This window comes from Onychostoma macrolepis, chromosome 10, assembly GCF_012432095.1.
Source record: "Onychostoma macrolepis isolate SWU-2019 chromosome 10, ASM1243209v1, whole genome shotgun sequence".
NCBI classification, from domain to species: Eukaryota; Metazoa; Chordata; class Actinopteri; order Cypriniformes; family Cyprinidae; genus Onychostoma; species Onychostoma macrolepis.
Window position 1 is genome coordinate 6,830,186 of NC_081164.1, and position 26,261 is coordinate 6,856,446.

Below are 26,261 nucleotides of genomic sequence, written 5' to 3' on the forward strand. Positions count from 1 at the left end.
GTTTAAATAGTTTTTACAGTGGCTGTGGTCGCTTTTAATTAGCACAACCACCAGCCAATCGCAGGGCAATGGCTCAAATCGAGCCGGAGAACCCAGGAACGCATTTCCAGGACCCTAGTTTTGGAGGACTGAAAAAAGTGCCACTAAGGTATTTCCACCCAGTTTTAACTACATTAGAATTTTAGAGTTTTTTAAAAGTTTTATTACACCCAAATACTACTTTCTTTATTGCAATTAAACCTGGTTCCTAGGAATGTTGAGTAATTATTGGGTCTAAGTAGCATAATATAATAACTCAAGTAAAATAAACAAGGAATCATGGTATAGTCTTTTCAGTCACTAGATCAACCACATTTTCAAGTACAGAGGGAAGATACAAGGATGACTCTGGGGGTAGATTTAAGATTGTGTATATTTTATAAAATAATATATTACAACAGTTGAACTTGAAAACACACAAAAACAAATTTGTTCATGATGTGAACCACATAGAAAGAACTTCATGGACGACGTCTTCACTGACTCCTAAGAGAGAGAAAGAGAGAGAAGTGAATGAAATAAGGAACATTTAGTTGAACCTGTTCTACTCTCTAATTTTAAATTTCATATTTAAAAGATCTTAGTTACCACAGAGCACACACACATATACGATCCAAAAATAATTATATCAATCTTCATACTAATTAATGTTCATAATACTATTATTGCATAGCTACTGTTCAAAGATTTGGAAAAATTTATTTTGATGTTGTGGGAACAAAGTTTCTTGAAACATTTATGTCAATAAAGCCCATCTGAACTGAGAAAAAAAATAATAGAGAGAGATGCAAGAAATCTGAATAGAAATAACATATTATTGACATGACTTTAAATATTTAAAGCACACGTTGTGATGTATGCAGCAGCACTACCTTCCACCTGGATGCTCTCCCCTCTTTTCTCAGTTGTTTCTCTATCACCCTATTTAATTCTTCCACTTCACTGAAATAGTAAATGGAGAAAATAATCACTGCTAGGTTAACAGAAATACTGTTAACGCTTAAAAAAGGATACATTGGACATTGTGTAAAAACAATTCCAATACTTGACCAATTTACTTATTTATCTTTTGTCATAATATTGCCTGCCCTGAGCTGTGTCCTTGAAAGCACTTCATATAGAGTACAGTACACAGTAAATGACAATCTAACACGTGGTATTTTAACAGTCAATTATTATTATGGCCTCTCTGTTATGTCTGACTATTAAAATGTCATATGTCTCAACCAACATTATAAAACCATGTCAAAATGAAGAGACGTACTCATAACATGTATACTGGGGTAACGTTAAACAGGCCGAATGCGCACGTGACAGTTAAAACATTAAGATTATTTTAACTTAATTAAAATGGAAAAACAATGAGTAATTAACAAGCTTTCACAACGAACGTGCTACAGTTTATTGTGCTGTCAATAATTCAACACAGGCTTATCATGCTAACAATTCATTTTACAGCATTAGAGGCTAATATATGATGGCTATGAATTCAAGACTGTTTAGCAAATCACGATCACTTCGGCTACGTTAACTTTCCAATGAAATGCCTCACAATTGTTTTTAATGTTAAACAAATAAAAATTTATTCACATTTGATACTCACACTCTGACTGTCAGCCATCTTCGCTGGTCCTCTAATTCGGTAGGTGGCGCTGTCATTAAAAACCTAGGGTCCTAGAAATGCGGTCCTAGGACTGCGTTCCTGAAAATGCAGCCTCCGGTTTTGCAGGCAGATGCTACTCAAGCCCATCACAAACAGCTTTTAAATAATAACGTATATAGAAGGTGCACAGTGTCATTCACACAAACAAACAACATCATGGTGAGACTCATTAAACTGAAATATGTAATAAACATTAATTTAACAACATTAGATGTAACATACAACCCTAATAAACATAACTGATGAGAAAATAACTAAGAAGAAACAGTAATTTCAAAGAAAAAACATCCTATTTGAAATGCAACGCAGGGAATTCTGGGAAAATCAATTTACGTTTTTTCCCTGTAAATTTTACATTCTTTTTCACTTCCAAAAACGGTATTTCAATGAAATATCTATTAAAGTTTTTCACCATATATATTAGGGGAACTTACTGTAAACCATTTAACAGGTTTTTACTGTAGCATTTTCAGTTTTTTACAGTTAAAATCACGGTCATTTTTTACAGTCTACACTACCTCACTGGTAGTTGTGTTTGCTCAGAGACATGCAGAGTTTCTGCTTTGGCTTATTTTTGAACTGTTTACCTTGGTGGAGCAAAAATAAACAATTTTTGTTGTAATTATGCATACTCATGTCCTGCAGCATATCTGGGCACAGGAGCCTTTCGCCAATATCCTATTATTACAGTTTAAACTGAGGGTGCTTTTGACTGTGTAAGAAAATGGATGTGTGGCATGAGAGCATGAGAAAAGTGTCATTTGCGTGAGTCTCACGCTGAATGTGTGAAAGTTGGCAGTCCTGTTGTGACTGTACAGTAAGTTAACACCTGCTTCCTGGAATACCCCAGTACTGTATAAATAAACACACACACACATATGTCTCTTAAAGTGTCTAAATTACAAAATAAGCATTTATTTTTTTTCCCACGTTTTTGGACAATATGTGCAAGGCTTTTTAAGCCCGTGCTGAAAATTATGTACAATATGACAAACCAGTGCATTACATAGAAACTTCACAGCAGAGTATCTGACAGGTGCCCAAGACCGATGGTAATCATCTGAGAGTGAGGCTTGATTATCCTACGTTTTCACCAAATTATTTTTAAACAGTTTTTTAATGCAGTTGATTGTAATATTTTATACATTAGAATCATGACATCTCATTCATGAAAAAAGTGACTAAATGACACAAAAATATGTGAGTGGATGTTGGAAGTTACAGTGCCAAATATGAGTGTGAACACCTTTTAAACCCACACAGCAATAAATATTTTCATGCCAACTTTAAAGAAAAAATTGTTTCTTGTGTTGAAATGACAGTTATATAATAAGACATATACTACACATCATAAGGCAGTACCACATGAATAAGAAACAAAGCCCTTTTTCTGAAACTTCTTGCAGAACACCGTTCACACCTTTGCATGCATTGTTTTCTTGTTTTACTAAAAAAAACTGATCTGTTTTCACCAATGAATAAGTGTTCATTTAAACCACCAATTAAATAAAATAAAAAAATAATTAAATTATATTTATGACTCATATTATAAAGCTGAAAAACATGGTTGGGAAAAACTTTCTTTCTGTTCTTTTTCTCTGAGTATCTTAAATATTCACACTTGGGGGTTAAGCTGAAGTTCTAGCATGCCACATTTAGCATTTTTGGCAAAAACAGGATCATTAATAATCAATTATGTTGAAACTGATGCCAGTCAATGGCAACATGCAAATTGTGGTGCTTTGTGCTGCACAAAAGCTTGCAATGTGAGTTTCATATTTTTTCACATGGTCTTTAAGGCTTTTATGAAAAATGAGGAGAAAGGTAAAAAGTGGTCTAAAAAAACAAAAAACAACAACAACTGTGGAACCAGAAACAATGCAACTAACACAAAACATTGGCTTAATGCATCATTAATTAATTACAAATTTACTTATGCTTTAATTAAATGAGTGACATAAAATTATATATATATATATATATATATATATATATATATATATATATATATATATATATATATATTCTCCCCATTCAAAGACCCAGAGCATCATAAATTAAGGCACTCATACTCTATATGTATGTTTGATTACACCCTTTGTAATATCTGTAATTTAGTCTCATGTTTTGCATTTTGTATAATTTAACCGCACTATATATGTATAGTGGTAAATTTGTGCACTCTGTGTGTGATATTTATTGGGGTTCATAACCTACATTTTTTTTATTGTTAAAATACTCTCTACTACTCCAAATTAATATGAAGAGTCAACTATTAGTCATTTGTAGATGAATCACCTTAAAACTATAAGAATCGTGTCTTTGTGGTAATCTCAAAACATTTCTCTGTTTGTTTGATCTTCCTGACAACAGCAACACTGATTTAACCAATGGTGTGAGTTTAGGGCGGGGCTATCGACCAATAGGAGAGCGTTTGGGAATCCTATTTGGAAACAGTCATTATTTAGTTTGGTGCTGTTATAATGGTGCATGAATTACACACTTTAGCTTTAACATTTCTATTTCAGTCAAGTAATTGTTTTCCTGATATTTACATACGGCAAAAATTTACATACGGGACAAAAAATTGAACAAGAAAGTCAATGGCTGTCAAATTTGATGATTCCAGACATTCACTGCAACCCATCTGGAATACCTGAGAAATACTGTGGGCATGAAGACGCTTTCTACCTCAGAAAATAAGACAGGTATCACACTGAATACAGATGATCTAATAATTTTGATAAAGCCATTACTTTATCATTAACATGGTATTGCAAACATAACTTTATATACACTTTAAAGCTTTACATTTACAGTACAGACCTTTTCCTCTTCATACTTGAAGACAAAAAGTGTGAAAAACGTCAGTGCCAAAAAACTGCTTTGTGAACAAAAGGAATGTGCCAATATTCATAGCCCATAACACTAATCAAAACAAATGCTTTGAAATGAAAAACATCACTGTACAGCGCTTCATCAAAACAAGCTCTAAAATTGAGTTATTGGAATAGACCTCCATATTTAAACCTGTTGCCAATATGAGTGTATGGTTCTGATTACGGGACTGTAGATCGCTGTAGATGTTGCCAGGACAGGTTCCTGATCCTTGCTATGCTGATGATGAATGCAGTAGGCGGGTTACAGATGAGGGTCTGAGGTTGGCTGGTGGGATGTCGAGTTCAGACAAGATGAACCTTTGGTGCTTTGCTGTTCAAGCTTGACTCTCGTGGTTTGGCAAAATGTCCACCAATCTTGTGGCATCACTTGAGTTCACATTCAGTCGAATTTTGCAGTGAGCAACATGAAGATGAATCAACATGTCAAGCAAAGCGCTGGGTCCTCTTTGGTATGCTCTAAAATACACTAGTTGTGAACCCAGATGTCCTACATGACTCTGATCTTCATTTCTGAATGTTCCTGGTGATGCTTCTGCTTCTCAATGACCTTGGCTAGAAATATGAGTTGACCTGAAGGGTGGAGGCTACAGATCCACAGGCTTCAATTAGAGTCCTTCATATCTTCCTTCATGTCCTCGACTGATTTTCTCTTGAAGAATCCAGCCTGGAGGAGAACATTCAACATAGTCAACATTCAGCATCACTGTGGTACTGTGAGTGTGCAGAGGAATTACCATAAGCAAATTAGAATGCTTACCTTCCATAAAGCAAAGATGACAAGTGCCAGAATTAAAAGTCCTATTAGAATACTAAGGATTATAATCCATAGTGGGATTCCACTTCGTATGTCTTTGGTGACTTGAATCTTCACCTGAGGAAAATATATAACACTAGTCACTATTTAAAAGGTAAAATGGAGTACAAGTGCTAATTTAAAGGTGCTGTAAGAGATTTGTATCTGTATCCAAAGAAAAAAATGATGCACATTATAGATGCCTAAATTCACTTGTAGCATCACAATTGTTTTTAGTGTTTTACTTTTAGTTATCAGCCATGACAATTCATGGTAACACTTTCTATGAAGCCCATATTTATAAAGGTTGTTTGATTGTTCTGGTGCAACTTCACACAATCAACAAGGTGCGTGGAAAAAACAGTTATATTGAGACAATACCAGCAACACTTGTGACACCAAGGGTTAGAGCAAACAAAATAATCATTCTCTTTAAAGCTATAACCACAAATAAGTAAATATTATACTACAATAAAACGATTTCTTATTAATTATATTCTTATGAATATTCATGAGATGATACAACATATTATACATTTTTTTTATAATGCATTTTGCATTCATTATACCTTAAGAATATCCTTATAATGTATTATAAATACAGGCTTTATAGAAAGTGTTACCCAATTCAGTTCTAACATCACTGCATTCCCACTATTTTCCCTTTCTGTTCTCTACAGCTATGAATGGTCAAGGGTTACCCATCAATAGTGAAGGGTTTGTCAGCTTTGCCATCATTTTAGGTTAATTCCAGATGGATTATTCACATGACATTTACAGGTCCGATAAGGGACATTTTATGTGTAGAATTGCAAAACAATCCCTTACATCACTTTTACAGAATATATAGATTATACTTGATGCAATGTTTAATCTTAATGGTCATGAAGTTAATTTAAAGTGACAGTTCACCCAAAAATGAAAATTACCCCATGATTTACTGACCCTCAAGCCATACTAGGTGTATATGACTTCCTTCTTTCTGACGAATGCAATTGGAGTTATATTAAAAAATGTCCTGGCTCTTCCAAGCTTTATAATGGCAGTGGATGGTGGTCGAGATTTTGAAGCCCAAAAAATTGTATCCATCCATCATAAGAAGTGCTCCACACGGCTCCGAGGGTTTAATAAAGGCCTTCTGAAGTGAACCGATGAGTATATGTAAGAAAAATATCCATATTAAAAACTTTATAAACCGTAATCTCTAGCTGTCATACAGCTGTTCATGACAGAGTGGCGTTCCAGCAGATCATGTAGGACAGGGGTCTCCAACCTTGTTTACACCGCGGACTGTTTACGGTTTGAAAAAAAATCTTGCGGACTGGGGGTAAGGGTGGGGATTTGTTTCGGGTGTTGTGGATGGGGTCTTTCAAACAGATCTATTCATTTCTACTGTTATCAGCACATGTCGAAGTAGATTTGTCTCTTGTCGTCTCTGAGTGAATATGTGCTATTAATGCAGCGTTAGAAAACTGTCAGTTTTTTAACTTTCACTTTCTGTATGACTGAAATTAAGACGTTCACCGGACAATAACTATTGCGCAAAGTTTGCACGTTGCTTGTGATATTTATTGGCTCACCTTCATGGTTTAAAACAGAAATATTTCCAGTATTGAGACGTAACCGCAAAACCACAAATACAAAATATGTATCAGGGATACATGAAAGAGGAATCAAATCGGTATGCCGCGCTGTCTGAAACACGTCTCTATGCTTGTGCGCGCTTCAGGTGTGTGAGAGTACAGCGCGCAAGTAACGAATTGAGTTCTGTTTCGTTTCTTCTTCTTGTGGTTTTAAATAGCTTGAACGTGTAAATTGGCAAATTAATATGCGAATCACATACCGAACAGTGGGGTCTGGACCTGGTCCATATATCACGGATCAACGATCCGTTTAAGCCCTAATAGCCTATATGACAGATCAGGGCAATATTTTATTTACTAATTTAACATGAAATCGTCAAATTGCTACTCCATATTAATTGCATATAACAAAAATACAGAATAATTAGAACAATCAGTTACGCACAATAAATAACAGAGCATCATATCTTTGCAATTTGCAATATCATCATATCTTAGCCATTTTTATGATGAATGGATGAACTTTTTTGGGCTTCAAAATCACGATATCCATTCACTGCCATTATAAAGCTTGGAAGAGAAGAGTCAGGACATTTTTTTAATATAACTCCGACTGTATTTGTCTGAAAGAAGAAAGTCATATACACCTAGGATGGCTTAAGGTGAAAGTGAATCATGGGGTATTTTCTTTTTCATTTTGGGTGAAATATACAAAATATATATATTAATATATATATATATATATATATATTAATATATATTAATAATATATTATAGGTTGTTTGAATTGCTGCTTATATTGATATTAGTGCAGAATTCAGGGTGTGTTCGTTTTCATACCTCTCTGATCTTGACGTTGTCATTTAACACAAACAGGGCCGTGTCCTTGCTCTCCAGCTTGGCATCGATAGCCATGTGAAAGTTGGAAAATTCTCCCTATAGATGAATTATTACTATTACTACAGCATAGTGACAGATCACACGCAGCAGAACTGTGAGAGTAAATGAGAAGATGAAGGGCGTACTTTGATGAAGGTGGGTCGCCACACTCTGAAAGTGGTGTTGATCTGGTTGAAGTCTCCAGGTGGGATGAAGCAGCTAAACGACTTGCAGGGATGTCTTTCTTCTTTGCAACTCTGAAAGAACGAAAAATTATATCATCAGATATCCATCTGTTCTTTACCATCAGATGAGAAAAAAAAATATTCATGAGAAAAGCATTGCTTACTCACCAAAAGATATACACTCAAGGTCTCTTTTTTAGGAATCACTGTATAAGGCTTGTCAGGCTTGATGCCTAAAGGGTTAATCAGTGTGCTGGCATCACAGCTGATGCCCTGTAAGAATGAAATGAGGCAGTTGAGATATTTCTGAGCCAGTCATGTACTGGAGTCAATGCCACAAATAGCTTTGAGGAATCGGAGCAGCACCTACCGCTGTGTGGCTGACATCTGTTAAGTACAGCAGAAAGTTTTTGACAGACGTTTGATATGGAAACATTATCTTGATCAGCAGTGGAGGACTCGGCATTTCAGGATCCCTCTCAATCTGTTGAACATAAAACATAAATCATCAACAGAGCATTCACACTCAAACTAGTTTAAGTAAATCTGGATCATAACCACACCCAATGACAATCTGACATTGGCATCAGACTCCATTTGACTCCAAGATGACTCCTCAGCCATGCAGTATCTTAGTTTAGCCACTTTTACCATTTTAACTGCTATGACATAGACATAGTTCTCTTTAAAAGTTCCTCATTTTGTTCACATGATGCCCTGAGAGAAGTGATTCAAACTTAAGGTTGACGTTTTCAGTCTTACCGTGTAGCTGATTTTAACCTTGTCCCCGATCACACTAGTGTGGTTGAAAACGCTGGGTATCGTCTCCTTCTCTTTAAATATAATGTGGTCCTCCTTCATATACTTATTTCTAGGATAAAAACATGTATTGATACTCTGACCAGCAGTCCTGGTGTATATATCATTTGAACTTGACATTTGACATTTAATTACATTTCACTAAATCTAGAGTCAATTTTAGATATACAACAGAATTAATTGGCAAATTGAATAAATCTCATCTGTCAATGCATTAACTTTACTGCTTAGTTCAGTTCTGCTCAGACGCTTATTTTGGCAAAGCTGATTGGTTGGTTTAAAAAGCCACTTACGCAGTGAATCTCAGGTTGGCTTCATGCTGCACAGGGATGACGATGCTCACAAAGTTGTCTTTCAAGTCTGAATCTGGCTCCTCACTGTCACTGCAGTCAAAATAATAATTAATTATACATCAAAATACTGTACTCATATTCTATGGAAGCACTAAATAAAAAACAAAAAAGGCAATTGCGACTTTTTATCTCAGAAGTCTTGTCTTTTTCGATCAGTTGTGAGTTTACAACTAAAATCAGAATTGTGTGATATAAAGTCGCATTTGTTTGTTATAAAGTCAGAACTGCAAGATGAAAACAATTGTAAGAAAATAGTTTTTTCCCCTCTGAATTGGACTTTATAACTTGAAACTGTGAATTTATATCTTTTTAATCATTCTGAAAAGAAGTCAGAATTGCGAGATGTAATTTCTCAAATGCGAGAGAAAAATTCAGAATTACAATAAAAAGTAAGAACTGAGTTTATAGCTTGAAATTCTGACTTTATTTATTGCGACATAAAAAGTAAAACAATTTTATTTAGTGGTGGAAACAGGCTTCCATATTATTCTCTGTTTAATTGAGTCAAACACAGTAAAAAGTGGATTTAATTAGTGAGCAGTCAAAGGCGTAATTCTTACGTGGTTGCAGTAACATTGATCACAATATCCTTACGAATATGAGAGGGATTGGGCTCAAACTGGATTTTGAAGCTTTCCTGTTGGATTGACATTGATAAGAGTGTAAACAGAACGAGATATAATAATGCACATTATTTTATTAGGTTAATTTAATAGTAAGAGGCAAATCTCACCCTTTTGTCATTTTTAAGAAAAGGATATCCAACTGCACATACTATTCTGGTATGATTCGTTTCACAGTCTTTATCTTTGGGCTGAAAAAAAGTGACAACAGATTTGAACTGTTTTTGACAATATCAATGACCTTTTCCCCATTTTGCTTTCACTGATTTGTTCCATCTAAATGTTTTTTAACCACATTAAAGATGACAAATCCTACCTCAACTTTCACATAGTTGATATTTTTCGTGTGGCTCAATGTAACCTTAGTATTGTAAGCATTGTCTCTGCTGTTGTGGATGTCGACGTTGACATAAAACTTCTCCTGGTTGCTTTTTATGAGAAGTCTATAGAAATACATGGAGATGGACAAAGTCAGTTTGCATCTAGTGCTCTAGTTCGCTTGTTGTAATGTCTTGCAGACAAATCTGAGGCTGATGACTTTGACTGAACCTAACAGGGAATATTTATTCTCTCAAAATCAACAGAAGGGGGCAGCAGACAACAGGAAATTACAAGAATACATGGGAATAAACAAGAAATCATGTACTATACCAATAATTCAACCATTTCGGAAACTGTCATAATTTTCTAAATTGTCATTTTACATATATAATAATATCAAAGAATGAAGCAGAAAGACACAAATTGGATGATTTAACTGACCTCATATTAAAAGCAATTAATAATAATACCTTGAGATGTTTGCAGTGGCTTTAAGGTGTAGATTAGCAACACACTTGTCGTCATTCCCGCAGTCCACTAATGCAATCTAGATCAAAGAAAACACAAAGAAACGTAATAATGGACGATTTATTTTGACATGCTCGAATGGTCGTAAAAACAAACTTCAAAAGCATCTTCATCCCTTTAAGTTTGCCAAAAAATGTTGGTCCGAAACATTTTCCAGCCTGCTGTACAGTATCAGCTTTTGTTTTACACCCTTTCCCAACAATGCCGTTTAATTGCAATAAGCATTAAGCCAAATGTCTCCCACAAATATTTGTGTCAGTAATTGTTTTCCTGCTCCAGTGCTTTAGAAGACATGAATAGCAGAACTTGAGGGAGTAGCAGAAGCAAACACTCAGTGAAGTTTCCAGGAAAACGTGCTCTTCCTCCTGATAACCTTATCTTGTCAGCGTATAACACTGTCTCCTTGGGTTTATGTATGTGTGTGTGTGTGTGTGTGTGTGCGAAGTCATATAAGAAACCTCCAGTTCTGGATGGACTGGGAGTAAAAACAGGACTCATTCCAGCCATAATCCTCTACTTTATGTATCACTTATTTTCCCCCTTTATTTCTATAGCGCTTTGTACAATACAGATTGTTTCAAAACAGCTTTACAGTGATAAACAAGAAAATAATGAGTCAGTGATGCAACAGAATTGAATTCTGCTGTAAAGCAACTCTATAAAAGGAAACGGATAAATAGTCACTATTCAGTTGAAATCAGCTCATTGCTGATTCAGTTCAGTTAAATAACTGTGTGAAGTCAATTAATGTGTAAAGTCCATGCATATAATACAAATATTGCCTGCTGTATTGTCTAATTCAGGGGTTTGTACACTAGTTACACCGGTAATTACTATATTAATATTATTAATATAATAGTTATATTAAACTCAAATGTTATTATACATTTTAAATATATTACTTAATTTGTAAAAAACATGCTGTCTTTATAATATCATGTTTGTTATTTTTGAAATACTTTGTGGAAAGTATTTGCGTATTTCTATATTCATTTCACACTATTATAAATTTTAAATACATTACTGAATTTGTAAACAGCATGTTGTCTTTATAATATCACGCTTGACATTTTTGAAATATTTTATGATAAGTATGAGTATTTATATATTCCTCTCACGTTATTATACATTAATGTTATAATAATATAACATATTATACATCTAAAAAAATATTTAATTTCTAAACAACGTCTTTATAATACATCACTTATATTTTCATATTTTCTCATCAAAAAGTCAGCACAACTAAATTACAAAATAAATGAAAAAAAATCAACAGAATCTAATAAGTAATCAAAACTCACAAGGAAATTGTTCAGATTCGTTCAAATCTGAATAATTATACTTCACCTTTCATGAGCAAAAAAGTGAGCATGTCTTTTCATGTTTATGTTGCAAAAAAATGTACATTTAAATAAATAAAATGCCCAACTAGTTGGCTGGCCCACTGGGAAAAGTCTTGAAATTACTTCTACTTACAGTCCATCCCTGCTTCAGCTAAATAATCTCATTATAACTGTGTGTGAGAGAGCAGCTCAGCATGGAGAATGTCTCCTAGCGCTTGTAAAATTAAAGAGACTTCATTAGCCTAACTTACAGCTGCCACCCACATTCACTCCTTCTTTAATGAGTGTTATTACTGCAGCAGCAGCGAGTGCAGCGGTTACACGCATATAAACCTCCAGCTCTGATAGAGGAAGAGAGCATGAGATCTTACAGTCTTGTTGAGTGACGTCGGTAATTCCCCGTCTAGAACTGGACCCGAGTCTCCATCCGCTAAACCGAATTCCAGCATGACCATAATGGGGTCTCTGAAATCCAGTTTATCCTGTGGGGGATAATAAAGGATGTTGCAAATTTTTTTCAGCTTAACGTCTGTCTAACAACTCATAAACAGACTGAAAAGCTACAGAAATGGTATCAGATTCATTCTGTTGCTAGCAGCCGCCATTATCAACTATATATTATTGGTTTAAGTCATATTCTCATATTGATGGTGCAGTGTTGTAGCCATCCATCATTGACACAAGGGGGCATCACTTCTTTTGCTCAGTTTGCTCACAGACTGCATACTTGCTCTAGATCTCCGAGGGCAAGTATGCAGTGAAGGAGGATGTGCTGCAGTCTCTCAGTGGAGGCTGGACTGATTTTACTGGCCTCAGGCCTTTGATCAGAGAACCTCTGGCTTTTATTAAACTCAAGTCCTCTTGTTTCAAACGCTTAGTTTTATGCTCTTTATCTACTGAGAGATGTTTAACGTAACATAATCTAGATCAGAGGCAAAAACGATAGACAGTTAATGGTTTCGGAGAAGAGGAGGGACTGGTTTTATAAGAAGCCCGTCTGGAGGGAGGGTAGTCTCCATTAGAAGCTACTACTTTACATTTATAGATTTGGCAGACACTTTTATTCAAAGCAACATACATTACATGCACTAACAGATTTTAACATATTTAACTTAATCCTAATCACTATGTTCAGAAAGCTTTAAAATATATTTTTAAGGTCAATTGGATAGATGATATATGATATACAAAAAACAACAACAACCAAAATCAATCACACTATATATATATATATATATATACACATACATACAGATTTTCATAAATATTATTTATTTATTTTCGGTTGTACCACATGACACTTTTAACCTTGTCATAAAAAGGTCATATCATCTGACGTCTTAAGAGACTTATTGACCTATGATATAATTTCCTGTTTTCCCTGCATATTTCTGCATGTTAATAGCACCACACATCAAAGTTCTTCAAATATTTCTAATATTTAAACAAAAGTGCTTCAAGAAACAGTAATAATAAAAGATTATGACAAACTACTTAACAGGGTTATTATTGTTAACAAAAACTAAAACCATAAAAACCATTATCATTATTCAAAATAAAACAAACATTAAATGAAATAAAATATACAAAATAAATTAAATATTAAAAACGTATTTTATTTCAGCTAGCTGCCAAGACAACATTTTCAGTTAAATTGAATTAATCAAATAACTGCAATTTAAATATAATAATTATATTATAAATGTAAATAAATATTATAAGCCAAAACTAAAATTATATAACCATTAAAATTACAAAAAGAAAACAAAATTACTCAAATTAAAATGACAAAAGTTTAAAGTAACAACTTATTCAAAATATTAATTGAAACTATAATAGTATATCAATGATACTAAAATAACACTGATACTTCATAAAGTTTTCTTTAAAAGAATTAAATTTTTTAATGAGGCGTATTTCTTCATTATAATATCAGGACGGTTGTACCACCCTGACATTTTTGCCTTTAGGCCCCCCAAACATATCAAAATTCATTTCAATTCAGAAATTCAAACATATTTTCATCACAAGTAAATGTATTAATATAATTTTTAATGAATGAACAACTACTGTAATAAAACCAAAAACATCTTAATTCTAGAAGAGCATTTCTGATTATTGCCTTGTTTGCTTGTCTTTAAGGCTACGTATGTCATCCAAAAAAGGAGCAACATCATGTTTTTATGCACTAAACTGTTCATTTTTGTCTAAATGGTCCCATAAAGAACCTTTAACATCTGAAGAACCTTTCAATTTTACAAAACGTTGTGGTGAAAGAAGGTTCTTCAGATTATAAAAAGGTAAGAAAGAGATGGTTCTTTAAAGACTCTTTGACTGAATGGTTCTTCTATGGCATCGCTGTGGACAACCTTTTAAGCATCTTTATTTTTTTTTAGAGTGAAATTTGTGCGGCTCTCTTGCGTATAAGAAGACTGATTTACTTGCCGACGTGTAGAAGGTGTGCTCTCTGCAAAGCTTGTCCACGATGGACTCGTTCTTCTGCAGCCTCCTGTTGTCCGTTTCGTTAAACCGTCCTCTAGCAATCGCTCTCAGCGAATCCAGAGTCAAACTGTACCTGATGACTGGAGCAAAAAAACCCATTTGAAAAAGCAGAAATTGAAAGATTTGACTGACAAAACATAAAGAAAGTGGATCAATTCCTCACCCGTTCCTGTGTTTGTGTCTTTGTCAGACTTGATTCGATATTTGAAGCACACTTTGGTCTTCACACACACTGTGGTCCTCCCTTGAACCTGACAGGTCTGCTGCAGATTGATCTTGCTAGGGTCGAAGGTCATCTCGGCAAGAAGCTCTGCGACATCCCGAGACCTGGATTAAATAAATTCAACAAGATGTTTACTTGAACGAAGCCGCATTTGGAGGATTAATAGGTGTCTCGTTTCACTCTGTGCAACAACAGCTGGTTTGTAGATCATAGATTGATTTCAGTCCAACTAAAAGTTTCAGACGGCCTCCAAAAAATGCTATATGTGGTCAATTACAGGCAAATTGAGAGCTCCTAAAAGGCTGGGTGGTGCAGTTTGGGGAGTGAAGATGGCAGAGGTCACTAGACTCCATGGCTTTGCTCTACAGTCACAGGGTTTCAGCGTTTAGGGGTCATTTTGTGGCCGTTCTGGAATCTGTGATCTCTACAGGGGATCTAAGAGAGGAAATGCTGCCAAGCGTTTATTTGGTGGTTGGAAGGACTCTCACACAGTTTCAGAGGCCAGCAGAAATGGGTCGTAGCGAAGGGACGTAACCCCTGACGGACAAGCCTCTGCGATGTGGGATGTTTAGGCTCGGGTCCAAATTCGAGACAGCTGCTGCGGGTGGGAACGAGGAAGCTGGACGTCCAGAGGGTAGTGGGTTCAAGTTACATACCCATGATTTTATTTCAGCCCTGGACATTAGTGGGAATTTGAAATGTTGTACTACAAGATAGATTGAGAGGAATAAATTGAATGAAAGTTCACCAGAAAAGCGCGGCTCCTCCTATTCCTCCGATAGTGACGTCAATGATGCCGTCATCATTCAAATCCATGATGCCGTGAATCGATTGGCCGAAGAACTTCATGCTCTCTCCGTCTCCTCCAGCAGCAATGCGCTAAACACAGACATATACAGATCATATATAACACAGCTAATTCCTGTAGGAGCTTATGAATGTAGAATGTGGAAGAGGTCCAGTCATTTACTGTCTGATTTTTAAACAAAAAAATGTGTAACTTATAAGTAAGTTTGCATAAATGTAATAAATACTGAATTCTATCAATTTAACAAAATACCATACTTATTTCATTATTTTAGTTATCTTATTAATATAATATATTTTATTAATATATAATATATAATGTAGTCTATATTAATGCAATATTGCATTATAGGTATTAAACAAAACGGTAATATTTATTATGGTATTTGGAAGTTTATATAAATAAAATAAATACTACACAATAAGAACAAAGTAGAAATACAACATTTATTTTATTAATATAGCATAAATTAATATAATATATATTGCATTATTGGCATCAAACAAGAACACAATATTTATTATACTATTTATATACATATAAAATAAATACTTCATTATATGAATTAAGAAATACAATATTTACTAAAGTTGAATATAAATAAATAAATAAATATTGCATTATAAGCATTAACCAAGAATACAACATTTATAATTATATTAGTTTATATAAATAAAATAAGTGAATTAAAATATATAGAAATACAATAGTATTTTATTAAAAGTTTATGTTTATATAATAAATATCCCATTATACAGTATGCACTAAACAAAAGCACATTATTATTATTATTATTATTAACCAATTGCTTGTAGAGCATGCATATTATTAGCATATTGGCTGTTTATTAGTACTTATAAAGCACATATTAATGTCTTATTCTGTATGACCATATTTTAGATCCCTTAATCCACCCCATACTATACCTAAACTTAACAACTATCTTACTAACCATTATTATGCAGCAAATTAGGAGTTTATTGAGGCAAAAGTCGTAGTTAATAGTTACTTAATAGTGAGAATTGGTCCCCAAACTAATGGTCACCATTATTATTATCATTTTTACTTTGATAATAAACATTCATGTTCATGTAAAAATTAAACATCAAGTCAAGTGGCTCAGTTCAGCTAAATATTTTACTGTCCAGCATCCCTGTGACCCTGATACATAAGTATTTGGAGAGTGCATAAATGGATGAACAAGTATGTGACTCTGTACATATATTTTAATGTCTAATTATCACAAATACACTGTAAGCATTAGGCTAAATACATGAATATGTTACTGTTTCCATGTTAAAATGCAACTGTTTTAAACAGGGATCCTTTCTCCCCACCAAGGGGTCTTTGGCCTCAAAAATGTTGAAGACCACTTGATGATTCTTTACCTGTACATATTTCTCCTTTATTGATTTCTGAGAGCCGTGGTAAATATACACTGCCCCTCTGTGGTCGTTCTCCAGAGGTGATCCGATCACTATGTCACTGAAGCCGTCCAGGTTGAGGTCAGGGACTGCAGCGATGGCGGTACCGAAGCGTGCGCCGCAGGGCTCGTTCTTACTGACGCTCTTACAGTTGCTCTGGGAGTGAGCCGTACAGCAGGTCTGATTCACCGGCTTCAGTGTCATCTCATGTTCAAACAGCCCATCCTGAGGAGTAACAACCAGACACACGACGTGAACGCCTGAGACTGGAAATCTCAGTGTGGCCTACAGACCAGTGGATGAAGGTAAGGGTAAAAAATGTAGGTTCGGTCAGAGCCAGTCATTAGCTTCCATCCAAAGTTATGCATAAAATCTGAATAAACCGTTTCCATCCCATGCGTTCAAGAGAACAAAACTGTCACCTCCAACTGGCGCAAAGTAATAATAATAAAAATGAAAGTTGCTGCAACTGGGGAAGACTTTGGCTCTTTTCTCCCATATAATAAATGACTTGCACCTCAGAGCTCAAACCAAGAAGCTTACTGTTGATCAATATGGCAAATTTGTTCGACCAACTTGAACAAAAGCACAATCCACACAGGAAACTTTATCACCTCACGCGAAACTCCCAATTGACCCTTCGCAAAGACCCACCCCCTTTAGTTACTGTTGCGATGTCTGACAAGCCATACCGCTATCACGCCACACAACACGTTCTCACGCTGTAAAAAATACATCGCGGAGCAAAGAGGGAATTGACAGACAAGACGGAGCAGGTTACTTCTGGTGTGAAACTAAGTCTCCGATTTCAAATTTTGTAATTTTGTTAGAAATTCAAACAATAGATGCCATTTTGTGGCTCTTTAATGTGTCGTGACAGATCACCTCAGTTCAAGCGGCACGTAAACTGATAATCTCTTCCTCTTTACTAGTTATAGCACGAAATAAACATGAACGAACATCAGAGGGTATATTGTTTCAACTGCAGAAAGATGTCAATACACACTATCTTCTAGTTCAAGTCCACCGATGTTAAAGGGGTCATATGACGTTGCTAAAAAGAACATTATTTTGGTGTAATGCAATGTGTTTATGTGGTTTAAGGTTCAAAAAACATTATTTTCCACATACTGTACATTATTTTTGCTCCTCTATGTTCCACCTTTCTGAAACGCGCTGATTTTTACAAAGCTCATCGTTCTGAGAAGCGAGGCGTGCTCTGATTGGCCAGCTATCCAGTGCGTTGTGATTGGCCAAATACCTCAAGCGTGTAACCAGGGCCATCCTTTGGGCGGTGCAACTGGTGCGGTTGCACTGGGCCCCGAGCTTTGAGGGGGCCCTGCGGCGAGCGAACAGACACAACGTTTCCAGGACATGGTGCCGGCGGCAGCAACAATACTACAGCGAAAATAAAAGTCCTGCCCTCTTTCTTTGCGTATACATTTGGGCGGTGTTATGCAAATCTTCCCACACAGTAACGCAGACGTGGGGGCGTGTTTAAATGAGCCGTTTTAGGAGGGAGTGGACAAGTCTTAACTTTTATAAAGAATATCTGAGACTTTAGTCTTTGCAACTTTACAGATCTTATCTATGCACAAACAGCTTGTAACACTCCAAAGAGAAACGAAACTTGAAATCACATCATATGACCCCTTTAATCTAATCTCCTGTCTGGTGTGTTTGTGGGACAAAATGGCAGATTTGGCGTTATGATTGGTCAGATCGCCTGTCAGTCAAACTCCCTGTGAAGCTTTCTATTGAAATGACTGGATTTTCTGTGAATTTTCACAGAGTTGCACCATGGGATTGGGTGAAAATGTACAAAACCCATAAAATGACAAAACCCAAAAAGACTTTTGACCCTTTTTTTGAGATAAGATGAGAGAAAAGATTAAACTGTTTTAAAAATGGATAAACCGATGGAGTTAAACAGGAAAGAAAAGACTTATAACAAATCGTTATATGCAAATAAACAAGAAAAATGACCAACTAATATGCATATTTGACCATTGTCAATTAGATTTCTTGAACATTCTTCTTAGCAAACACTGTAAGAATGTCAAAGACTTTTAAAAGGTTTTAAGAGTTGAATTAATGTCCAGAGATTGAAAGGAGTCTGAATGTTAAGTAATTTGATTTGAAAATCACAGCGAAAAAACATCAACAATATGTGCAATCAATACAGTTCTGCCTTGTAAACGCAAATGCTTCACAAAGAAACACTGACCAATGGACAAAACCGATGGAAATTTTAAGCCACTATTTGTAAGCTGTTGAAAGCAGGTGCTCCAAAGAGGCTGGTATTTTGCTGGAGATATTACAGTTTCATTAGATTTCCATTCCCATGATGCCAAGCTCCTACCAGCACTCTCATTCCAACTCTTCCCCTGCTCTGGGAACACTTATCTCAGACTGAACACCAACACAGCACACACTCCCTGAGGACAGATCCAGATTTACTACTCCCACATGCTCTCGGTGTGGAATGGAGGCACTACACTCCCCTACACGTGTTTTTAGTATGTGGAATGAGGCATATCACACACTGATTAAAGACACATACACACCTCATTGAGTCTGTAGACGTAGACTTGACCTTGTTCGTCCCTCTCTGGACCCATATACATGGGAGCTCCGACCAGAAGGATGTCAGTGTAATTGTCACGATCGATATCATGCGTCTGGAGAACACTGCCGAAATAGGAGCCGATCTAAGAAGAACATGACACACTTAATAAATGACACTGAAAATGAAACTTCAATGGAAACATGCAAAAATCCCAGATACCAGACAAAACAGATATATAGTGACGGGGACACTATTCTGTCAAAAAGCACCGTCTTTCGGATGAGACGTTAAACCGAGGCCCTGACTCTCTGTGGTCATTAAAAATCCCATGGCACTTCTCGTAAAAGAGTAGGGGTGTAACCCCGGTGTCCTGGCCAAATTCCCGCCATTGGCCCTTTTCAATCATGGCCTCCTAATAATCCCCATCTACTTGATTGGCTCTATCACTCTCTCTCCTCTCCACCTGTAGCTGGTGTGTGGTGAACGCACTGGCACCATTGTCCTGTGGCTGCCATCGTATCATCTAGGTGGATGCTGCACACTGGTGGTGGTCGAGGAGAGACCCCCCACATGATTGTAAAGCGCTTTGGGTGTGCAGCAATACACAATAAAGCAATATATAAATGCCTCATTCATTCATTCATAGTTTTTTTTGTACTGCAGTAATGAAAATCTTTTAAGAATAATGGTAATGAAAAAACACTCAAAAGTAAAAATGACAATAATAACAACGGTAGTGACAATTTGGGAAGGAAATATGCTTAATAGTCATGAAATTAAACAAAAAATTTAAAATATATATACTGTATACACAATAACATAAAAATTGTTTAATTAAAAAAGTTTCTTAAAATTTATTGATTGATTGATTTATAAAATATTAATTCTATAAATAAATATTCACACACAGAATATTCATTAAATATACATATATAGAATATTCATTCTATATAATTATTTTTATATACGTTTTATTTTTATATATAGAATATAATTATTATTATTTATTTTTTTTTTTGATTTTGGGGTGACGTGATCAGAACATATTTCTGAACATATTTTAATATTCATGTTATATATATATATATATATTTATTTATAAAATTATATTTCTTTATAAAATTGCTTTTTATAACATATGTATACAGTGGTGGCCAAAATTATTAGAACACTAGTATTTTGATGTGTTCTAATAATTTTACACCACTATATATATATATATATATATATATATATGTATGTATGTATACACACACACACACACACACACATGCACACATTTACAAAATATATTATTCTTATTAAAATATATTATTTATTTATATACAATAATTTATATAATTTATATATTTTCTTTTGAATTTGGTGTGGAATGTGATCTGAGCATGTTTTAAATTTCATTTTATAAATATTTACTTTTAAAATGTAATTCTTTATATAGTTTCCTTTGTTTTTTGGGGTGAAATATGATCTGCTTTTGCGAGATCCACCCAAAATTGTTTGAGGTTATGAAGCTACCTGCTCTCCTTTCAGCGTCTGTGTTATGGTGGCATTTTCTCCATCGAAGCGGTAAACCGTGACCCGCCCGCTGTGGTTAAAGCGTGGTGCACCTGTGATGTACAGCACTCCATCGGGTGTGTACGCTGACTGCACATCGTAACCTGCAAACAGAATCACACTGCAACCTTTACCACCACACAACTAACCCAACCTCACAGTCATTTACAGCAGTCTGCACGCTTAATACGAAACAGCTGGGGCCCAAATCATAAACTGTTTCATTACAGCAGACACAGACATTGTTGGGAATAATGCTAGAATAAACCAGCTTGACTGATTATAAATCTTTTTCTGTAAATCAGCATTTGAGAAACAGTGCTTCCGCGCAGCTTGTTCTCCAAACACGTTTATCAGGCAGAGTCATTTCAACTTACTGCTTTTGTTTCTGGAGCAACAGCCTTAAAAGGGCATGTGTGGAGAGTGTGAGTGTTTATGGGACGGCAGAAGATCGTGACAATGTGTTTAGACTACTAGCACCATACTGTCCTCTATTGTAAGATTCCTTGTCTCTCCAAGGAGAATATTATGAAGGAAATAAAATTCCTGATATGTACAGTATATACAGCATTTTTATTGTTGATTATTTGGTACTCAAGAAGTACAATCGTTCAAGGCCTTGGCTTATTGCCTTTCTAGTCTTCTAGGCCTTAACTAAGTTAGAGGTATAGGTAGTTAGTAAAGCTGTTGTTGCAATGGATGGGACACAAACTCATGCAGGTGAGTTCAAAACTGACACTTACGATATTTGCTGATTCCATTCATCATTTTCTGTCCACTCTCTACTCTTACTATGAATAAAAGTGGCCCAAAAGAAGAGGTTAAATGTCATTCGTAGTCCTCACCTATGTATCCCGCCATGCCTTCGTATCTCTGGTCTGCAGGGTCTTGGAAGGTGTTTTTTTTGGGAACGACAAACTCTTGCCCAGATTGCATCACTACAGTCCCGTTCCAGTCAAAAGCGCCCACGGCTCCCAGCATCACACCTGCCTGCCAGAAAAATATACATTATATTACATATATAACAATTACAAGCACATTTGAACTTCCACTTACAATATGTGAGGTGCTATACTGTATATGTGTGTACGTTGATAAATGTTTATATGCGAATGAAAGCATAAATTAAATATAAACAAATCCTGTGTCTTCAGAAGACTTGGATTCATATGGATTACTTTTATGATGTTATAATGAACTCCGAAGTGTCAAAGTTTTGGAAGAACGGGGGACAGAAATCTGCTTTCTTCATTTGTGATCTGAATATGATGAAAGTCTTATGGGTTTGGACTGCCATGAGTAAATGACAATAATTTAATTTTTTTGGTGAACCATCCCTTTAAGCTCAATCCACAGAATATCCACTTGTCCCTCCTTTTCTTTAAAAATAGCTATTTTTCCTTTCAAATTGGAATATTGCATAAAACATTTGCACATTAAGTTTTTTGTTGTGAACTTTCCGAAGATTTCCGTTGTAGTTTGTCTTCTTATCAAATAAAAAAAAATGATCTGCATCAGTTGAGCACGTAAGTTTTTATATGCATTTTAAGATTTCATGCGCATCATGGCATTTCACAAAATGTGCATAAAAATACATGGATGGAAACATGGCTAATGAGACACAATGGAAGTCAATTCATAAATGATAAAATACTCACTGATTCAAAAGTACAGCTACAGACAATTTATGTTTATTAAAACAATTTTACTGTGAAAAATTCTTCATGAACCTTTTCTGCATTATATCCTATTTTTAAATGTACTTGACATTACACTGCAGTGCCTAAAAACTAAAACAACTGTAAAAATGGAAACAGCTCTGCATCTCATATATCACACAAGTTTTAACAAAATAATTAAAGATCAAAAATCAAGCTTCGCATTTTTACTTCAAAATTCCCCCAAAACTTGCTCAATTTCCTTCCATAAGTGCCACACCCTGAAGTCCACTTGTGCCATTCTTTCAGGATGTGATTACTGGATTATAATTTACAAACAATTTATTTGTTCCATTCACATTTTATGACTAAGCCCCAATGTGTTTACAGACTACCCAGGAATGCGTTCAAAAATTTGCTAATGAAGTAACACTGCTGTCTCTGTCAAACTGAGAAAGGATGTGACACGCTGATAGATTCAGGGTACTTCCTCCTGTGATTCATAGCCAAAGACTGAAGCGTTTGCACGTTTCCTCTGTAGTTACGCATGACACGCCAGCAGCAGGATGTCAGATGAGGTGAATCAGACAACAGGACGGGGTTAGAATCTGATCTGATCTAATCTGAATTACTGTATGCTTCTCAAGAGACCAGACTGACAGGACACTTACTTTAGACGTGTGAGCGCTGAATCCTGCCTGAGACATTTCCATCTCAAACGAGGAGGTGTGGTTCTCAGATGTGGCTGTTAGACAAAGGCCATTTTTACATTTTTGACACAGGTTTCATGAAAAATGCTCAACATTAAACATTTGAAATATTATTCACTTATTTGCAGCAAGAAAATATGCTAGTTATAGTTAAATCATGATGTTAGGGTGTCGTGCATCCAAGATGTAGATGTTTCTTCATCGGAACAGATTTGGAGAAATGTAGCATTACATCACTTGCTCAGCAATGGATCCTCTGCAGTGAATGGGTGCCGTCAGAATGAGAGTCCAAACAGCTGATAAAAACATCACAATAATCCACAAGTAATCCACACCAGTCCAGTTCATCAATTAATGTTTTGTGAATTGAAAAGTTGCATGTTTGTAAGAAACAAATCCATCATTAACATGTTTTAACTTTGGTTGCTTCTAGTCTAAATTTTTATCTTCATTTTTATCTTCATTTAACTTCAGACGCTTTTAGTCAAAGAACCAGTTCATAACTCATAATAACGCTTCCTCCAGTGAGTTCATCTCCTGTTGTCCTCTCACATCAAAATCCACTGACATATTTGTTTACAAGTGATTTGACTGTTTTCACTTGTCACTTGTGCTTGATGTGTGCATATTTCTCTCATAATTCAGAAATGGTTAAAAAGTTAAAAATGTCTTAATGATGGATTTGTTCTGTACAAATGTGCAGCTTCTCACTTCTCACAAGATATTAACTGATGGACTGGAGTGGTGTGGATTACTTGTGGATTATTGTGATGTTTTTATCAGCTGTTTGGACTCTCATTCTGATGGCACCCATTCACTGCAGAGGATCCATTGGTGAGCAAGTGATGTAATGCTATATTTCTCCAAATCTGTTCCCATGAAGAAACTAGCTTGTCTACATCTCGAATGGCCTGAGGGTGAGTCAATAGTCAGCAAATCTTCATTTTTGGGTGAACTATTCCTTAAATGCCAGTCTAGGAGATTGTTTTGCCTGATTTATCATCTACAATGTGAAAATTGTATGTCCAACCATATGTTTAATACTTAATAGGAATGTAAACATATTATATTAGGTACCTTACCCTCTAAGGCAAAGATCTTGCTTCCTAAGGCATCCACGATGGTCACTAATGCTCTTTCATCCGACACATTGAAGAAATGATCACTTTTTTGCTCGCTAGCAATAAATTCAATTTCATCAATAAACTTCTTTATTTCTTCATTGCTTTTATTTTGTCGATTATAGTCACCAAGGACCTACAAAACACAAAATTACATGTGCCACGTTAAAAATGAACAGCAATCTATATTGTCTACTGAAACCATTGAATCCATGCACCATACTATTTATGATGTTATTTTTTATCATACACGGATGGATATACTTACAGCAACAGCGAACCGCTCAATCCCATCTTCTTCACACTGATTAATGACATTTTTCAAATTGTAGTGGTCATGTGACTCGCCATCTGTGACGATCACCATGATTTTTTTGACCCCTGGTCTTGCTCCTCGCTCCAATGTAAAGGCCTCTTTCCTTTGGAAAATAAACAACATCAGGTCAGGATTCTGTACAAAGTTTACAACTTCCTTTGTTTGAATTGACACACCGAAAATAATTATTATTAGGGGATTTTTCTGAAATACAACAGGCTCCAAAAGTCTAAGACTGCTGGTGAAAATGCTTTTAATTAATATAATTTAATACAACTCTATACATTACAAATTACAATATCAGCATAACAACTTGAATTTAACAAAAAACAAAAAACATTTCAGAATTTCTTATTCCCCTTTTGCTTGAAGATCATGTCATCCAGAATACATTTTATCGTAACATTTCTATTTTAAATTTAAAGCTTAAAATGAGTCTTTGAATGTTATTGTTTGATACCTTGCTGTATCAATGCCGAGAGCTGTCATGGTTTTGTGGCCGGTTCTTTGAGGTATATTAGCAGCTTCCTTAAGAAGGTCTTTTGTGTTACTGAACTGGCTGAGGTTGAAGACGTGGCCGACATCGTCTCCATAAGAAACGATACCCACCTGGAGAATCAAAAGCCCAAACAAAAAGTCACACATAAAGCTCAGGCGATGCTACAAAACATAGAGAGTTTCAGACACACCGTGGTCTCTCTCTGCTAAACGTCTCTGTCTGTGCTGACTCAAAAGTGAAGTCATTCTCTCAAAAAAGCCCTGCGAGCATTTATTTAACCATGGAATATGTGGTCTTCCCCCAGCTCAACGTTCTGGAGCTGTATTTTCCAGCGGTGTGCTCAAGAAAGCCTTTATTTCCCTAGAATCAAACCACCCAGTAGCTTCTCCATGGAAAGACTTTATGTAATAGTCCTTGTAATGATGTTAGTGTAAGCTGATGACAGAACCACTTATGTGCGACTAACTGCACACAACTTTGACAAAACAAATCGCTATGGTTTTTAACAAGTACACAATTCAGAAAACAAGTTTTAAATCCAACCACTAAAGGGTTATTTCACCCAAAAATGAAAAATCTTTCATTATCAGAGTTATTGTAGTATCATTCAGACACTATTAGTTTTTTCAAAAATATGTTTAATTACTTTTTATATTTTGTTTTCTATTTTAATTTCAGTTAAAGTTTTATTATTTTTTTTCCTTTTATTTTTTTTATTTTTTTATTAGTTATTGGGTTGTTTTATGTCTACTGTAGTAGTGCTGGGTAACAATTAATCGTGATTAATCGCATCCAAAAAAAAAGTTTTTGTTTACATAATATATGTGTGTGTACTGTGTATA

At 35.3% G+C, this 26,261-nt stretch overlaps 1 protein-coding gene and 1 long non-coding RNA gene across 2 annotated transcripts in view; both read right to left on the minus strand.

Moving 5' to 3' along the window:
- Positions 1-393: 393 nt before the first annotated feature.
- LOC131548775 (uncharacterized) lies at positions 394-1,669 on the minus strand. Its single transcript, XR_009273238.1, has 3 exons — positions 1,643-1,669; positions 912-981; positions 394-525 (listed from the first exon to the last, which is right to left on the minus strand). It is a non-coding gene; the product is annotated as an uncharacterized LOC131548775 (long non-coding RNA).
- A 914-nt stretch (positions 1,670-2,583) lies between these two features.
- Positions 2,584-26,261, minus strand: part of itga1 (integrin, alpha 1) — a 48,471-nt gene continuing 24,793 nt past the window's right edge. The window contains exons 7-30 of the mRNA XM_058789703.1: positions 25,381-25,529; positions 24,873-25,023; positions 24,566-24,740; positions 23,445-23,518; positions 21,961-22,105; positions 21,077-21,219; positions 19,557-19,700; positions 16,954-17,214; positions 15,506-15,636; positions 14,698-14,861; positions 14,478-14,614; positions 12,404-12,514; positions 10,629-10,705; positions 10,154-10,280; positions 9,948-10,028; positions 9,775-9,851; positions 9,155-9,244; positions 8,805-8,913; positions 8,413-8,526; positions 8,211-8,315; positions 8,004-8,114; positions 7,819-7,914; positions 5,360-5,473; positions 2,584-5,266 (exon numbers count right to left, since the gene is read on the minus strand). Of these exons, the coding sequence (XP_058645686.1) occupies positions 5,204-5,266; positions 5,360-5,473; positions 7,819-7,914; positions 8,004-8,114; positions 8,211-8,315; positions 8,413-8,526; positions 8,805-8,913; positions 9,155-9,244; positions 9,775-9,851; positions 9,948-10,028; positions 10,154-10,280; positions 10,629-10,705; positions 12,404-12,514; positions 14,478-14,614; positions 14,698-14,861; positions 15,506-15,636; positions 16,954-17,214; positions 19,557-19,700; positions 21,077-21,219; positions 21,961-22,105; positions 23,445-23,518; positions 24,566-24,740; positions 24,873-25,023; positions 25,381-25,529 (2,949 nt within the window). The 3' untranslated portion in view covers positions 2,584-5,203. The remainder of the gene's footprint in view (positions 5,267-5,359; positions 5,474-7,818; positions 7,915-8,003; positions 8,115-8,210; positions 8,316-8,412; positions 8,527-8,804; positions 8,914-9,154; positions 9,245-9,774; positions 9,852-9,947; positions 10,029-10,153; positions 10,281-10,628; positions 10,706-12,403; positions 12,515-14,477; positions 14,615-14,697; positions 14,862-15,505; positions 15,637-16,953; positions 17,215-19,556; positions 19,701-21,076; positions 21,220-21,960; positions 22,106-23,444; positions 23,519-24,565; positions 24,741-24,872; positions 25,024-25,380; positions 25,530-26,261) is intronic.